The sequence below is a fragment of the Lolium perenne genome, chromosome 3 (genome assembly GCF_019359855.2).
Source record: "Lolium perenne isolate Kyuss_39 chromosome 3, Kyuss_2.0, whole genome shotgun sequence".
Taxonomy (NCBI): Eukaryota; Viridiplantae; Streptophyta; class Magnoliopsida; order Poales; family Poaceae; genus Lolium; species Lolium perenne.
The window spans coordinates 48,556,261-48,573,986 of record NC_067246.2 but is presented as its reverse complement, the minus strand read 5'-3'; the positions used below and the strand labels follow the sequence as shown (position 1 = coordinate 48,573,986).

The 17,726-nt window shown below is 47.7% G+C and overlaps 2 protein-coding genes across 2 annotated transcripts; one reads left to right on the top strand and one right to left on the bottom strand.

Annotated features, from left to right (window-relative positions):
- Positions 1 to 5,015: 5,015 nt before the first annotated feature.
- Positions 5,016 to 8,218, top strand: LOC127341330 (receptor-like protein kinase HERK 1). The gene is made up of 2 exons (XM_051367141.1): positions 5,016 to 5,186; positions 5,289 to 8,218. Exon 2 carries the CDS (start codon positions 5,422 to 5,424, stop codon positions 8,041 to 8,043), a length of 2,622 nt encoding a protein of 873 aa, XP_051223101.1. The 5' UTR covers positions 5,016 to 5,186; positions 5,289 to 5,421; the 3' UTR covers positions 8,044 to 8,218.
- Positions 8,219 to 8,411: 193 nt separating this feature from the next.
- On the bottom strand, positions 8,412 to 11,561 carry LOC127341331 (serine/arginine-rich splicing factor RS2Z32). Its single transcript, XM_051367143.2, has 7 exons — positions 11,442 to 11,561; positions 10,757 to 10,884; positions 10,091 to 10,130; positions 9,895 to 9,990; positions 9,579 to 9,793; positions 9,410 to 9,499; positions 8,412 to 8,911 (listed from the first exon to the last, which is right to left on the bottom strand). Exons 2-7 carry the CDS (start codon positions 10,876 to 10,878, stop codon positions 8,557 to 8,559), a joined length of 918 nt encoding a protein of 305 aa, XP_051223103.1. The 5' UTR covers positions 10,879 to 10,884; positions 11,442 to 11,561; the 3' UTR covers positions 8,412 to 8,556.
- Between the last annotated feature and the right edge of the window lie 6,165 nt (positions 11,562 to 17,726).

The following is a 17,726-nucleotide window of genomic DNA, read 5'->3' as shown; positions in this document are numbered from 1 at the left end:
GGCTTGGGCGCCTCCGAATATTAAGTTCTTTGGTTGGCTAGCCATCGGCAATAGACTTTGGACGGCCGACCACCTTGAGCGGAGAAGGCGGAACAATTGTCGGATTTGCCCGTTCTGTAAGCAAACTCAAGAGTCGACGGTTCACCTTTTCGCCCGTTTCCAGTTCACCAAGAGGCTTTGGGGCCTTGTTAAAGAGTGGCTAGGGATTTCTTCCATTACAACGAGTGAGTGGATGACGGACCTTACCACCAAGTCGTGGTTGACCAAGATGATGAAGGGTAACCGCAAAATGATGGTCTCTCTCACCATGTTGGTTTCTTGGACGGTTAGGAAGGAGCACAACACAAGAATTTTCAATAACAAGTATGCTGCACCACTTATCCTCCTTGCATCCATTAAGAGCGAATTTAACCTTTGGGTTGCCGCCGGTGCAAAGCATTTGAGCCTTTTAATTTTGGGAGAGTAATCCCTTTTGTTGTTCTCATACATGTTTCTTGAAAACTTGATCATGTCATGACCTTTCTTCTTAATAAATGAATGGAGGCAAATCTTTTGCCTCCCTTTAAAACAAAATCTTGTGGGCGCAACATTGCAATTTTCATGTGTTCTGCGGTTCTGCATATCCTTATTGGCTTCACCATCGCTGTTTTCATGTGGCCCTAAAAATCAAAAAGACCCCTGGGGTAGCTATGATATTAATTGATCTTGGTGTTATTTTTTGTAGAGCTAATCAAAGTAATATATTATTTGCCTAGACGAAGAAGCTTTCAACTCATCCATCAATAGGCAAAGAAGTTATAGCATGTTGTCGCGTCTGCAAACATCTCGTGTGTACAGATTAGGGCTGCAAGTGAGGCAGGATGGTGGCCGGGTCCGTTTGCCTAATTTAGCTTTAATCACATCACTGTTTTTTTCCTAATTTTGGATTTATTATCCGCACTCTATGTTTCTTCGAATGCATATTTCTCACGCTTGGCATTCGTTCACTTAGTATTCCATAAATTTGACCACTCCAATCGTACTCCAACCGGGGATAGCATAATCTAATCCGATTTCTCAAGGTCAATCTTAGTTCTTTCGGAGATTAGTGACTCAACTTTTTCATATCTAGACAAAGTTAAGTCACTTATTTTCGAAGAGCACACTAGACCCCCCACAAGCATCCGTCAAGGGTATTTCAGACGAAGCAGCATTTTCCGAGCAATTTTGGACTTTTCATGATTGTTTGGTAGACCAAGCAGAATGGGAATTTCTAAGGAAAAAATAAGGGGGAAACAAGCAAAATGGGTTGCCTAAAACGGGAATCACCGTGGAAATATTTTCGAAGTGTGAAATGGAGACATCTCGAGTTTGGAGCTTAGTGTGCAGATGATACTGAAGGAAGCGGGGGATAGCACGTAGATACTCTCCGCGAGCAAATAATTGAGTCTCGTCCTCGCGTATCGTCTCCCAGACTCCCAGACCCAGCGCCCGTGTTGCTTTCAAATGGAGGTTTTCAATACGCGTGCCAGACCGTCAGTTCGTCCGTAGAATTCCCGGCACTTGGTATAGCTCCCCATTCGGCCGGTCGTGTCTGATGGCGGTCGGTCCCTCCGAGTCTCTGACTAATGTCGTGCTCTTCCCGCAAACCTCGGCCTGCTCCAAGAAAACGTCCTCGCTGATTCGAGCTTCCAGGCAACACCACATCTGTCTGAATTAGCCGAATTTCAACACCAGGTGAGGTCCCCGAGAGCTAGCTAGCTTCGTTAAATCATCAATCGTCACTGTTCTTTGGCTTAGCGGAATCTTCTTCTTCTCGCAGCTTTCCATCCTGGGGTTCGAGCGAGAAAGAGATGTTTCTATGGAATGATGAAGTTCTCTGCGACTGTTTCGATCCATATCTTCATGTTTCCGCTCTCTTGAGTTTGCCAGGGTGTTCGTTGTGTCTCCGTTGTGTCTCTTTAGAACCATCCAAGCTTCCAGTCACTATCCTGCATTGTTCCTTGCATGTTTAGAGGTAGCAATTGCGAGACCGGTTTTTGTGAACCTGGGTGTACGTGAACCCACTTTTGAAAAAGTGGGTTTGTGATGTCAAAACATGTTTCAAAAATCGAAACACAAAATGATTGCAAAGATGATCTCAAACATGTGCCCTAGACATGAGTTTCGTTCTGAAAAAACATTTTATTTTGCCTCGGCAAAAAAGTGAAATTTTACAGGGCTATATAGCAGTATATATGTGACGTATTTTGTCTTTTTTAGATTCTGAAATAAAAAAGTGGTTTCTCCGCGAAAACTTTCTACGCACACATGGAACATGCATACGTACCCCGATATTTTTATTTCAGAATTTTTTCACATTTCGAAAATGCATTTCCAACCTGGATTCACGTGCACCCAGGTTCAACTGGGGCTTTTCCTAGCAATTGCAGTTTAGAGTAGATAAGCGCTAGACATGCAGTTCTTTTTTTTTTTGTCTAACGAAACTAAATGTGGTGCCATGTAGTGAACAAAGGTGAGAAAATGTAGGACAATATAACTTCGCAAGGAGAAAGGTACGAGAATATAGCTTCATAAAAAAAAGTAGGACAATATAGATGTTCAGCCGCCGCCTACTGACATTATTGGCGGTTCGATGTTCGCTCTATGTTGCCGCTTATCGTGATGCAGGAGAGTGAGGTAGAGACGTAGAGTTAACAATCCGTTTGAATTTGTATCTTCAAAATTTTATATAATACAGTTTGAGTTCTAACAAAAGTTCAATCGATCACGACAAAGTTTCTTAATAACACTAAGACTAAAACACAAATAATAATAATAATAATAATAATAATAATCAATGCTAGCTCGTTACCACAAGGGAGCCGGGGTGTCCGCAGGGTAAGTGCTCGATAGACTCACGACGAACATGAAGCAAGGCTGCAAGGGGCGGTGGTGTTCGATGTCTTGTTGAACCTACCGATGGGGTTGTATCGCAGATCGCGGTCATATGATGGTAAGAGGTGTGTGACCAAGTGTGGAGGCAGGCGGGTCGGCGCCACCACCGCGTGATGCCATGCCCCGGACCAGATGCTTGCGTTAGGGCCTATTGTTTGATTCAAAAGATTCACATGGAATTTTGGAGGATTTAAACCCTTATTAGAGATATTTGTCTTATACTGGTTGTGTGATTTGTAGCATTCTAAATTTATAGGGCTTTTTACTAAGGAATCTATTGCACTAGATTTGATATGTAGCAAATCTCTACTCAAAACTCATTTTCATATTCTTTGTTTTTTTGTGATGGGTCAAACAATTTATGTGCATGCAAAATCTTGTGGGCATCACATTGCAATTTCCATGTGTTATGCCTATCCTTACTGTTTTCTCTACCCTAAGAATCAGAATAATACTTAGGGTAGCTAGGACATTAATTGATCTTGGTGTTATTTTTGTAGAGCTAATCAAAGTTATATATTATTTGCCTAAATGAAGAAGCTTTCAACTCATCCATCAATCGGCAAACAAGCGACAGCATGTTGTTGCGTTTTCAAACACGTGTGTACCAATTAGGGCTACAAGTGGGGCGGAATGGGGGGACAGGTGCTTTTGCCTAATTTAGCATTAATCTCATCATTGTTTTTGCCTATTTTTTTTTATCATTCGCACTTTGTTTTTTTTAATGTACATTTCTCGCGCCCGGCGTTTGTTCACTTAGTATTCAAATAAGTTTTACCACTCTCACTCGTAGTCCAACCAGGAATAGCATATCTAATCCTATATCCAAAGGTCAATCGTATTTCTTTCGGAGATTAGTGACTCAACTTTTACATATCTATAAAAAGTTGAGTCACTTATTTTCGAAGAGCATGCTAGACCCCGCACAAGCATTCATCAACAAAGGTATTTTGGATGAAGCAGCATCTTCCTACTTCCTTCAATCCATAGTAGTTACCACTAATATAGATGTATCACAGTTCAAAAAAAATAATATAGATGTATCTAGACATATTTTAGTTTTAGGTGCATCCATACTAATGGTAAATAATATGAAACAGAGGGAGTAGCATTTTTGGACTTTTCATGTTTGTTTGGTGGACCAAGTAAAATGGGAACTTCTGAACAGGAAGCAGGAGAAAACAAGAAAAATGGGTTGCCTAAAAAAGGAATCAACATGGAAATATGTTTAGAGTGTGAAATGGAGACATCTCGAGTTTGGAGCTTAGTGTGCAGAGGATACTGAAACAAGCGGAGGATAGCACCAAACGCGTATGAATACTCCCCGCGAGCAAATAATTGAGTCTCGAGCTCTGGTCTCGTCTCCCAGAACCCAGACCCAGCGCCCGTGTTGCTTTCAGGTGGAGGTTTTCATTACGCATGCCTGACCGCCAGTTCGTCCCTAGAATTCCCGGCACTTGGTATAGCACTCAATTCGGCCGGTCGTGTCTGATGGCGGCCGGCCCCTCAGTGTTTATGACTACTGTCGTTAGGCTGGGAATTAAGACTTTTTCAGTTTACACCAAACATGGTCCTGTTTGATAGCGTAGACACTTACACATAAGTACATACACTTACCCGTATGAACATACACACACATTTTACCTCTCTGAGCATTTCCGAGAGATTGGGTTTAAGAAAATGATTCGACGGATCTTGAGATTGATGAAGTTATCACAGGTATCTCGTTGTTGACGGAAACGTAGCCTCTCGTTAAAGAATATTCCCCTTTTAATGAGGAACCAAATTGGTTCCCATTAAGACTTAAAATTCGCAAGTTATTTATAACGAGCCGAACTGAGTTTCAACTAAACGAGTTTGATTCGAACTAAATAAGCTAAGTTCAACCGAATAGTGGTTTAGCTCGTTTAACTTGCTAAAAATAAAAATAAAATGTTTGAGTCTTTGAGTAAGGACAGATTGTAGTGATAGGAGCTTATCCAAAAAGGAGCAACCATAAGCACAACAAGTAGTGCACAACTAGGCCAAGTGCCTCTACAAGCAGCAACTATAAATTTTGGAAAAATTTGTACGTATCAATCATTCTTACACGTTGTTTGTTGACATTTTTTAGCTAGCTATTTGCAAGTTTTTCGAGTCCAGCCGAGTATCATGTCTGACTGGTGCTCGGCTCAGCTTGAATTCCAGGCCTAACTGTCGTGCTCTTCCCGCAATCTTCGGCCTGCTCCAAGAATCAGTCCTCGCTGATTCGAGCTTCCAGGCAACACCACGTCAGTCACTGGACAGCAGCGTTATCGTCAACACGAGGTTATGTTAAATCATCAGTCGTCACTGTTCTTTGGCTTAGCGGAGTCTTCTTCTTCCTCTCGCAGCACTTTCCAATCCTGGGGTTCGATTATGCTCTAGATGTTGCTCGAGCGAGAAGGAGATGTTTCTCTGAAGTGATGAAGTTCTCTCTGGCTGACCTCCGCCTGTTTCTGCTCTCTTGAGCTTCCCGTGGCTGGCATGGCGAAGCTCCGGTCGGCTCGGGGAGCTCTCGGGGTCATGGCGGCCTTTATCATGTGCGGCGCCACGGCGTACACGCCCGAGGACAACTACCTCCTCAGCTGCGGCTCCTCGGTGGACACGCCGGTGGGCGGGAGGCGCTTCCTCGCCGACGGCTCCAACCCCGGCACGGTCACCCTGACATCCCCAGAGAGCGCCGCAGTGAAGGCCTCGCCGGGCTCGGTCTCCGGGTTCCGCGACGCCGCGCTGTACCGGACCGCCAGGGTGTTCGCGGCGCCGTCCTCGTACGCGTTCGCGATCAGGCGCCAAGGCCGACACTTCCTCCGCCTCCACTTCTTCCCCTTCGAGAACGGCGACGGCCACGACCTGGCTGCTGCGTCCAGAGCGCTCAAGGTGTCCACGCAGGACGTCGTCCTGCTCGACCACGGCTTGCCTTCGCCTAACGCGTCGTCGTCGTCGCCGGTGGTCGTGGAGTTCCTGCTGGACGTGGCGCGCGACACGCTCGTCGTCACGTTCGTGCCGCTGGGCGCCGACGGGGGCGTCGCCTTCGTCAACGCCCTCGAGGTCGTATCCGTCCCCGACGACCTCCTCACCAAAGGCGGCGCGTTTCCGCTGCAGACGGCGCACCGCGTCAACGTGGGCGGCCCGGCGGTGGCGCCCGACGACGACGCGCTCTGGCGAGAGTGGGCCATCGACTGGCCGTCCCTCCTCCATTCCACGGTGACCGACGCGGTGACGCGGGAGGTCCGGTACAACGGGCCGCTGAACCGCGTCCCCGGGCAGGCGACCGTGACGGACGCGCCGGACGCCGTGTACAGCACGGCGAGGGAGCTGGTTCTTACCAACGGCTCCACCATGGACGGCATGAAGCAGATGGTGTGGAAGTTCGACGTCGATGCCTTCTCCGCCTACCTCATCAGGTTCCACTTCTGTGATATCGTCAGCAAGGCTCCCGGCCAGCTCCGCATGAACGCCTACGTCGACGACTCCCCCGCGATCCAAGACTTCGACCTCGCCGCCGTCGGCGGTGGCGCGCTGGCGTTTCCCTACTACATGGACTTCGTGTTGCCTGCTAGCTCTTCGTCCGGGAAACTCGGCGTGTACGTCGGCCCGCCGGAAAATGAGATCGTGATGCCCGCCGCCATTCTCAACGGGATCGAGATCATGAAGATGCACCAGAGCGCCGGTTCCGTCGTCGTGGTCGAGCCCGCAGCGAGAGCACGGAAGTCCCGTCTGGCCGTCATTGCCGGCTCGGCGTGTGGAGCCTTCGCCTTCGTGTCCATTGCCGTTGGTCTCGCCATCGTCCTTAGGAAAAAGAAGAAGGGTGGTACGAAGGAGGAGCATCCGAAGCCGACGCAGGCCCAGTTGTCCATGCCATGGATGCCGCTCCTGGGCCGCATCAGCATTCCTGGACCGTCGAGCTTCACCACCGCCAGTAACACACCGGCAGCAGCGAGCCCCGTGGCTGCAGCCGGCGCGGCGATCCCGAGCCCCGTGTCAGCTGCCGGCGCGGCGATCCCGAGCTACCGCTTCCCGTTCGCCGTGCTGCAAGAAGCGACGCGCAACTTCGACGACAGCCTGGTGGTCGGGCAAGGAGGGTTCGGGAAGGTGTACGCGGCCGTGCTGCCGGATGGCACCAAGGTGGCCGTGAAGCGCGCGAGCCCGGAGTCGCGGCAGGGCGCGCGGGAGTTCCGCACGGAGATCGAGCTGCTGTCCGGGCTGCGCCACCGGCACCTCGTGTCCCTCGTGGGCTACTGCGACGAGCGTGAGGAGATGATCCTGCTCTACGAGTTCATGGAGCACGGCTCTCTGCGGAGCCGCCTCTACGGCCGCGGCGGCGCACCGGCGCGGGTGCTCAGCTGGACTCAGCGGCTGGAGGCGTGCGCGGGCGCGGCGAGGGGCCTGCTGTACCTGCACACCGCCATCGCCAAGCCGGTGATCCACCGGGACGTGAAGTCGTCCAACATCCTGCTGGACGGCGAGCTCACGGCCAAGGTGGCCGACTTCGGGCTGTCCAGGGGCGGGCCGGAGCTGGACGAGACGCACGTGAGCACGGTGGTGAAGGGGAGCTTCGGGTACGTGGACCCGGAGTACTGCCGGACGAGGAAGCTGACGGCCAAGTCCGACGTCTACTCGCTCGGCGTCGTGCTGCTGGAGGCGCTCTGCGCGCGGCCGGTGGTGGATCCGAGGATGCCGAAGCCGATGGCGAACCTGGTGGAGTGGGGGCTGCACTGGCAGGGCAGGGGCGAGCTGGAGAAGATCGTGGACCGGCGCATCGCCGCCACGGTGAGGCCGGCGGCGCTGAGGAAGTACGGCGAGACGGCGGCCAGGTGCCTCGCGGAGCGCGGCGCCGACCGGCCGGCCATGGAGGACGTCGTGTGGAGCCTGCAGTTCGTAATGCGGCTGCAGGAGGGCGACGGGCTGGACTTCTCCGACGTCAACAGCCTCAAAATGGTTACGGAGCTCAGGCCGCCTACGCCGCCGCCTCGCCATCAGAGGAGCGCTGTTGATTGTGAAACCGGCAGCGTGGAGGATGGAGATGGCGTACCAGACGACGATTACACCGACGCGTCATCCATGAGAGGGACCTTCTGGCAGATGGTAAATGTTGGACGCAAATGAGCCGCATGCAAGGTTTTGAAAGGATAATGATGCTACTGCCAAGTGTCATACTGTATTATTCAGGATGTAAATCAATAGAGAACTCTACCAAACGATGCCAAAATGTCAGTTTTTTTCAGGTAAATCAGTAGACCACTAGACCAAACGATGTATATGTTTTTGTTGTATTGCTTAACACACATCACACATGGCAGACGAGAATGATTGCAACTTGCTTAGATGATGTATACATATATGTTTTTGAAATAATTCAATCCAACATATAGCACAAAAACAGAGAATCATTGGTTCAAGCACAAGATTATTTGATGGAATACAGGGCAAGCAAAATGATTCAATGTGCACTTATATAGTACAACAAATAGACATTATGTTCTACCGTCCTGGAGTAACAATACCAAAGCACAGTACACATTAAACTTAAACTCATACAAATACAGTCTTTGGTTCAACATGTTTGGGAAGCTTCATGGGCATAGGAAGAATTTGATCCATCAAATAACCCCCAGCAGGTTAACCACTTCCACTGGGAGAAGCATGGCCATTTCCATTGCCTTCGTCATCCCTTGGGCTTGGGCTGCGACCATTTGCAGCTGGACTGATGTCACGGCGCTCACGGTCAACTGGGCTACGGCTGTCGGCCCTCATCGGGCTCCTGCTGTTCTCCCTTGGTGCAGGGCTCCTGCTGCCATTAGGGGTGGGGCTCCTAGATCTCCCCTTGGCAGGTGATGGGCTCCTCCTTGGGCTGCGACTGTCACGAGGGCTCTTCCTGGGACTGAGACTGTCGCGGCGGGGGCTCCTCCTTGGGCTGCGACTGTCACGAGGGCTCCTAGATCGCCTTTCATCCCTCCTTGGAGAAACAGAGCGGCTGCGTGAACAATAGACATGTCAGAGTTTGATACAAAATAGACAAAACATGCAAGGAAAAAATGGACCACAGCTAAGATAAAACATTTTGAACTTATTTTATATTCAATAGCGACATCCAGAAAAATGTGCACATAAAGTACATCAATTTTCAACACCTTCTATTAATTAGTTGCATAATCAACATGATTCTTAAATAATAATAAAATCTAACATTCAGCAGGGTACAAAAATTTAAATGAAAACTATGCCCACAGAATAGCAACAGATGAAACTAAACCTGATTTCAGTGGGAGTTGGAAAATGCATACGAGGAAAAACAATACATGCATAAAAAAAACCATGATAATTGGACAGAACGCGTCTTGGACACTGATTTGGAAGCGGAAAACATGCAGGTACCATGTGCACACTACAGACTCCACGGAACAGCACAATAAGCAAATTATGGCATAGAGAACCAGCAGAAGCTAGCAGTCATTTTTGAAACAAATTATACCTGTAGCTCCTACTGCGGCTCCTGCTGTAGCTCCTATCACGAACCCTTCCACGGCGAGGGGATGGGGATCTTGAGTAACTTTTTCCACGCCTGTTTCATCCAAATGACTAATATCAGAAATGCTCTATGCAAGTACTTTTAACAGTAAAAGAAACCTCAAGGGACATACTTAAGGTCCTTGGGGCTGTTCTGGCAATCCCTTTCTATATGGCCACTATCTCCACAACGATAGCACCTATTTTTCCAGTCGCCAGCTTTGCAGTCACGAGCCCAGTGCCCATCAATCCCACAGTTAAAGCAGCGGCCAGATCCAGGAGGAGGTCCCCGACCCATATATTCACGGTCACCACCACGGTCACGGGATCCTCCTTGGCCACGTGGAACCTAAAATTACAATGAAGACCATAGTCAGAAGAGACAAAAAAAAAGTAATACACATACATGAACAAAGAAATATTACACATTGATAAATATATGAAGATTACCCCTTTAGCAAACTCAACAATCATTCGGCTTCCATCGAAGTCCCGACCGTCAAGGTTGTACCTTGCATCATCAGCATCCCTGGCATCACTGAACTCCTGCAATACGATTAAGAAAAGGAAAAGGAGTGACCTCATATGTAAACAGTACAAATGTGGATTAAGTGGCTAAACAAGGCAAACAAGAGAAGATACTTACAACAAATGCAAATTCATGCTTCATGTCCACATATCGCACTCTGCGGAAATGGTTTCCAGAAACAGCAACACCATCAAGATGCAAGTAGAGAAATGTATCACCAGGCAGCAAGATTGTGGTTTCCGTTAAAACATGAAATATATTTTTGAAAACAATCGCCAAAGTCAGCTAGAAACTTTGCTGACAATAGCCACCAATTCCACCAAGGGCACCCTCCCACCATGGACACCGAGGTTGGGTAGCCCCCAAAACCTTCAACAAGATCATATAAGTTAAAACATGAAGGGCTTGTGGACACATTTTACTGATGTTAAGGAAAAACAATGGGGGAGAACAGAGGACAAGGTGCTGGTTTAGACATCTTTGTAGGGAATTGCTTTGCCTCGAGAAAACTGTGTGGGTGACAATGTCGCTCGGTGCAATAAATTGAGAACCGCTCCTTCTCAATTTCTGCTCTACTATTATTTTTTAGACATGTTAAGCAAATACAGATCTATTAGACTACTAGCTAACAACACATATTTTACATCACAGGGGCCATATCGATCACTTCAAAATCCATCCACGAGACAAGACACTAGCTGTATATTCTTCCAGGACCTTGACAATCAAGATACATAAGTAGCTCTGACCAAAATACGGAGCATTTAGGTCCAAGTTGCTCACCTCCCATATCTGCCGAAGAGGTCCTCAAGGTCCCGTGTGCGGGTCCGCGAAGATAGACGCCCCACGTACAGCCTTGTGTTGCCACCGTAGCGATCACGGTCACGGTCATCGTAGCGAGGCATTTTGAACTGTAGAAACAAAGAACTGTTACAACTTACAACTAGTACAATCATCAGAACAAATAGCAAAGCAGAGCCCTCCCATCGTTACAATCTACTACCTCCATCCCAAGGCTTAAGGTAGTATAACTTAACTCATGCGAACAAATAGTAAAGCAGAGTAAGCTCCTTCGCTCCCAAGGGCAGCTCATCTACCACAGACTTAGTCAGAGCAGCTTACAAGCACGCAAGTCTAGTACTACTCTAGTTGGGACTCTGCATCCCCTTTGGATTCAGCAGGACACCGAAGCGGATCTATGCGTACAACCAAAATAGTTCGAAATTCAACAGGCCATAGGAGCGGATCTACACGTACAAGCGAGAAAAATCACGAATCGACCGACAAAACCGCTAGTTGCTGAACAGTCGAATCCCAATTAATTTACAGTGGTATCCACCGAGATTTGCGCGGACAAATCGAGCAGGGATTCTCACTCAGACCTAAATTAGAGCACGCACCAAATCGGGCCAGCGAGAAAATAAGCCGACAAATCGGGCGAGACAGGCGAGATCGGATCGGGGCATACCTGCGAGAGAGAGCGAAGCGGAGGAAACCCTAGCCACGGGAGGGGAGGGGAGGGGACAAGACTGACTATAGACTGTGTCCGGCTGTGACGGGGGCAGATATATACTCGCGGCCGGGTGGGTTTGGGCGGTGTGCCCAAATCGGGAGCTGTGGCAGTTTAGGACACGCAGCGGGACGTTCAGGGCCTGTGTAGCGAAGGCGGCTAATTATGGCCCGTTGGGACGTTTAGGCCTGGTTTGAGCTCTTACCTCGTTGAGGCATATTACATGTAATTAGGCCCAAAATTGAACGTGATATTCGGCTTGGCCATCACCAGTAGCAGGGATGTAAATGGTACCGATAATTTCCGCTCCGAATCCGCATCCGTATCCGTTTTTGAGGATATGGTATGCATTTTTTGAAATCTGTCGGATATGAATACAGATGCGGGTAGTGATCAAGCGGATATCCGGCGGATACGGTAGAAGATATGGTATTGATACTATCCGACGGATACGGATTATCCGTCATTTTTTGCGGATTATCCGAGGCGCACAAAGAGGATAATCCGAGAAAACTAGCCCAACCCTAAATATTTAGACAATATAGTTAGTTCAACCTTCAAAATATGTATTCTATTAGAACACAATTTTCTCTGTTGTACGAACAAGTGTGTACATTTAGCTATAGTATATAATTACAAACATATATTACATGAAAAAGCATACATCAATTTTTTATATGTATATTTTCTTAATAATCCGTTTCCGATCCGAGTCCGGTCCGAATCCACTCCATATCCGTAATCCGATATAATCCGCATTCGAATCCGTATCCAACCATTATCCGCTCCGATCCGAATCCGTTATAAAAATATGGTAAAGGATATGGTAAGAGCAATATCCGATCCGATCCGATCTGTTTACATCCCTAACCAGTAGGGTTGAAAATGAAGGAGAAACTTTTCGCTCGTTTCCGAAGAAAAAAGAAATGGAGGGCCAAATACGGAAAAGGAAGTGACATTTGGAGGAAAAGAAACGGAAACAGCAAAATCATAAACGGAAACGGAAAAGAAAACGAGGGAGCCCTTTCCGACGGAAAGGAAAACGGTAGAGGAAATTCCGGAAAAGTAAATACAGAAAGTTTCCGGAAATATAACCTAGAGAGGCTCATGCATTTAGTAGGCCTACATTTACACATGAAACTGGGCTTAGCCATGTATCAAGTCCACTAATTACTCTAACCGTAATCACTTTGTATAATTGTGTGTGTGCATGCAGCTCTTAAACTATGCAACTATTAAACTATGTGTATTAATTTATGTTGAATTGCCGCTTGTCGAAGTTAAGTGATATATCTTGTCTTATTGTCTTTTTATTTATGTGTGTCTTTTGGTCTACTAATCAAGGTATTATGCCTCATTGTGTTGTGGCAAATATCCGTTTTCATAACGTATCCGCTATGTATTCGTTCTGTATTCATATCCTATGATTTCCGTTTTCATATTCGTTTCCGGGGTTTCCGATTCTATTTTCGATTCCGGCAAGATAGAGGGAAACAAAAACGATAAAGCATGTTTCCGTCCGTTTTCGTTTCATTTTCAACCCTAATCACCAGGGCCTTTGCCCTTTCTTTCCTCTCTTTTATCATCGGCTTTGCAAACCGTTGGAGGCAAGTAAGGTCTGGCCCACCCTAGAAAATGGGCTAGATTCACCACTAGGATGGGCTGCTCACAATATCCCGAACAAGCTCATCGAGACCACCACTCTTAATATGTGTTTCGTATAACTCAAACGTAAATAGGGAGAAACATAAGCAAAACACCGACACTTCTCTTGATTAGCGATTGGGGGTATGTAACCATCTTCACTTATGAACTAAAACATGTATGCTCATTTAGAGGTACCATTACTTCACACAGTACCTACGATGTCATCATTAGCCAAAGTAACGGATAAGCGTAAAATAGCCTTTCAAGGTGATGGTACGGCTTGCTAGGCTCTCCGGCGTCGCACACATCAAATCTAAAGGTCGCAGATTGTTTGTTGGCTTTGTGACCTAGGTTGGTTGACAGAGCTTGGCTAGGTGGGTCAGGAGGGGGGCAGAGGCTCCAGGAGAAATCCTTAGATGATTGTCCACGATGATGACGACATCTGCAGACATCGTTCACTCGCTGGAGGCGCCATCGAGGTTCCCCTCCCTCCTACAATCCCCTAGCTTTTTTTCGATATGGGAGCATTGCTCCGGCCTCTGCATCAATAGATGCACACAACCATGTTTTTATTAAAACAAAGGTTTAAATAAATATCCTTATTACAACCCAGAGACATCTAAAACTGTAACAGTAACCAGCCAACCAAAAATGAAAATAAAACAAAATATATCCATCTTCAAACTTCGATTCTTTTAATGTGCCGCCATCCAGTAGCCTGGAAATAGCAGTCCCGTGCGACCGCCAATAGTCGGTTGCAACCAATATCCATAATATCCCGCTGGTCCTCCGGGAGAAGGTATGCCCATAGTTGTATCCAATGCGCCGCACGAAGAATAACCTGCAAAAAATTGGTTCCCTTCTGTTTATTAAACACAATATCATTTCTACTAGTCCATATCGACCAACAAAGTGCAGAAATGCCAATACAAATATGTTCTTTATCTCGCTTATTCACCCCATTTAACCAATTACCAAACATGTTAGTAATATTTGTTGGAGGAGGAATGTTATAAGCAAAAAATACCATTCTCCAAATCAGTTGCAAAAGGACAAGAGAGAAACAGATGATCAACCGTCTCATTGTTATCACAGAAACAACATTTTTGACAACCTATCCATTTTCTCTTAATCAGATTATCCTTAGTAAGTAAAACCTTATTACTAAGAAACCACATAAAAATCTTTATCTTAAGGGGTACTTTAATCTTCCATAGGTATTTTCTCAGAAATCTAGTATGTCCATTCATAAGATCAAGATACATAGATTTAACTGAAAATAAACCTGAGTCTGTTAGTTTCCAAACAAATTTATCATTATCATTTGTCAATTATACAGACATTAGGCGTTCACACAAGTTTAACCACAAATTCCACTTATGTTCATTAAGGTATCTCCTAAAACCAATATTAATAGGAGATTGACCCAAAACCGTAGATACCAACACATTCTTTCGTTGGACAATATTGTAAAGAGACGGATATTGTTGAGCTAATGACACCTCACCATGCCAAACATCTTTCCAAAACCTAACCATCGACCCATTTCCTATTTTAAAAGAATCCCTCTTGAAAAATTCATTTTTCACTCGCATTAACCCCTTCCAAAAAGGAGAATCAGTTGGTTTTTCTTCCACTTGAGACAAAGTCTTATTCTTAATATATTTGTTATGTAACAAGTGTTGCCAAACTCCATCTTCAGTTAATAACTTGAAAAGCCATTTGCTTAACAAACATTTATTTTTCAATTCAAGGACTTCAATACCGAGACCCCTTTGATCCTTTGGTCTACAAATGATATTCCAACGAGATAATCTATATTTCTTTTTGTGTTCATCTGATTGCCAAAAAAATCGGGATCTATAAAAATCAAGTCTCTTCCTCACTCCTTTAGGAATCTCTAGAAAAGATAACATAAACATTGGTAGACTAGTGAGAATGGAATTGATGAGGATAAGTCTATCACCATAAGATAGCATTTTACCCCACCAACATCCTAATTTTGCAGCAAACCGATTTTCCACTGGGTTCCATTCAGAATTACGGAGCATTCTGTGGTGTATCGGAATACCTAGGTACTTGAGTGGCAGAGATCCTGTCGTCGTGGTGAACGAGCAGATGCCATAGGATGGCTTAGATTGGGGCCGAATGGACGCAAGAGGATTCGGGGGAGGGTTTGCGATCAGGTGGGAAGAGATTCCGGATGGTTTCCTCAAGAACTTGGCCAAGGCCTGAGGTTGAAGAAGAAAGACACAAGGAAGAACTCCCTCTAGATCACCATTTTCATTGATGCACAAGCTACAGGCTCTGCCTTCCTACACACGCGCGTACATACTTGCTCTCCTTTTGAGAAGGGCTGCCCCCTCTCCTTATATAGGGGAGAGGGTGGCTTACACTGCAAGAAACCCTAACGGCATCTTTGACTGGACAAACCACTTTACAGAGCTACTGTACAAAGCTACTTTAATCATAGATGACACCGGGGCCTTCTTTTATCAGGGCTGCTGATGTCCTCCGGCTTCTTTGGACGTCACCTCTCTCTTTGGCGCCAGGGCTCTGAATAAAGTTACTTTGCTTGGCTCATCCTTGTCTTCTTGCTCTGAAGAGAATCTTTGACCAGACACTGCCGACGGGCTCTCCTTTCCGGTATCTTCTATACCGGGTTCCGGCATACCCCTTTGGGGATACCGGTTTAGCCTTGCTCTCCCGGATTCCTACTAGGCTTCCGGCAAGAACATTAAACCGGTATCTTGATGGCTCAAACCATCCGGTTTGGCATGCCTTTGGCATACCGGGGGTTATCCCCCCAACATTAGTCCCCGAAGCTGGTATAGTCTGGAGGATCCTATCCTACGGACCATGCCAGGTTTTCATCTTTTTAAGATACCGGTTTAGTCACTCATCTTTTGAGCTTGGTTCCGGCACCTTTACCCTTGTTCCTTTTCTTCTCTTCGCAAGGCTTGTTCCGGCACCTCTTTTCTCCGGCACCTTGTGTCTTTACTCCCTCCTCGGCGAAGTCGAGAATATATCGGGTCCCGCGCCTGCCAGTGACATGCGCACTGTAATCGACGCGCCGATGTCCGCCGTCACATCGTTTCGACTCCCGCGCACGCATTAAATGCACCGCAGCGGATCCCACTAGCCGCTCTGGATCCTTTGGGTATCTCCGTGTGGCCTCCTGTTTTGCGTGTATCTCCTTGACACGTGGCGGCCCATGATGCGAACCGCCGTGGGCCGCGAGGCGAACCGCCGCGGCCCCGCGGTGCCACGCCCACTTTCTCTCTCTTATATAAACGCAATCGCCCGTTCCTCTTCATCTTCTTCGCATTCTTCTCCTTCGCGCACAGAGCTCCACGCCTTTGCGCCTCCGCCGCTCTCCGTCCGCCGTCGCCCGTTCGAGCTTCGGTGCCCGGCGAACTCACGCCGTGCCGCCGACGGACTTCGCTGTGCGGAGATCTTCGGCAAGAACTTCTTCGCGTCTGCCGCATTTGTGCTTCTTCGCGAGCTTCTCCGCCTCGCCGTCGACGGTGCTCGCCGTGCGGCTGTAGACCCGCTTCTTCGCCGACAAACTCTCTCCCCGGCGACCGCGCCGCTCAAGGTTGGTATTAATTTCTCTTTACTCGCCGTTCGCTTGCTTTCCAGATCTTGAGCCTTTGGTGTTCTCATTTGCTCCTTTTTCTTTGGTTTTCCTCTTACTCGTAGATCTTCACGCGGGGTTCGAGTCTGGGATTTCTGTTTCTCCACCTACCCTCGCGATGTCCGACGAGGAATCCTCCTCCGCATCTTCTTCTTCCCTTTCTCTTAAGCGCCGTAGACCTTCTCCCGGTGAATCTACGGCCTCGGATCCAATGGAAACCGATTCCGGCAGCCGGCAGGAATCCGGTAACCCCCAGAGTCCGGCGGCAACCTAGAATCCGGTAGCTTTAGCCAAGCTTCCGGTAGCCAAGAGGCCAGCAGCTCTGGCCAAGCCTCTAGCAGCTCCAGCCAATCTTCCGGCGAGGAGCCTTCCCCACCCACTCGCGGAGCCTGGATGGGCTCCAACGTTCGTGAGGGCGAGATTGATTGGCTGTAGCGGTCGCGAAGGATTCCGGAAGGAGTTTCCTGTCGGATTCCGGATGACGAGATCGAACCGGATCCGGAAGACGACGAGTTTGTTGTTTTTCTTGCTCACTTTGAGCGTGGCTTCGGCCTTCCTGCCTCTACTTTTTTCCGGGAGTTCCTAGATTTCTACGAACTCCAACCTCACCACCTTCCTGGCAACGCCATTTTCTATCTCTCTTGTTATGCCACCTTCATGGAGGCTTACATCGGCATTCGTCCCACTTGTGAGACGTTTGCCCGCTTCTTCAACTTGCGGATCAACTCCGTCCAGGGCAAGGAGATTCCTAAGCCCAAGCCGCCCGTGCAGTGCGGCTCCTGCATCGTCGGCTCCCGCCAAGGGAGCACTTTTCTTAAGTTTACCGGCCTGGAGTCTTGCCGCACCTGGCAAGGAACTTTCTTCTACGTGAAGAACACCGGCCGCGCCGATCGCATCAACCTTCCTCCATACCAAGAGGGGCCCCCCAGCAGAGCCAACTGGAGCTACAACCCGAGGAC

Coding starts and splice junctions, on each gene's coding strand:
- LOC127341330 (XM_051367141.1), top strand. CDS start 5,422: ATGGCGAAGCTCCGGTCGGCTCGGGGAGCTCTCGGGGTCATGGCGGCC.
- LOC127341331 (XM_051367143.2), bottom strand. CDS start 10,878: ATGCCTCGCTACGATGACCGTGACCGTGATCGCTACGGTGGCAACACA. Junction 10,131..10,756: donor CTCTTCGGCAGATATGGGAG/GTGAGCAACTTG, acceptor CCATTTCCGCAG/AGTGCGATATGTGGACATGA. Junction 9,794..9,894: donor TTGTTGAGTTTGCTAAAGGG/GTAATCTTCATA, acceptor TTGTAATTTTAG/GTTCCACGTGGCCAAGGAGG.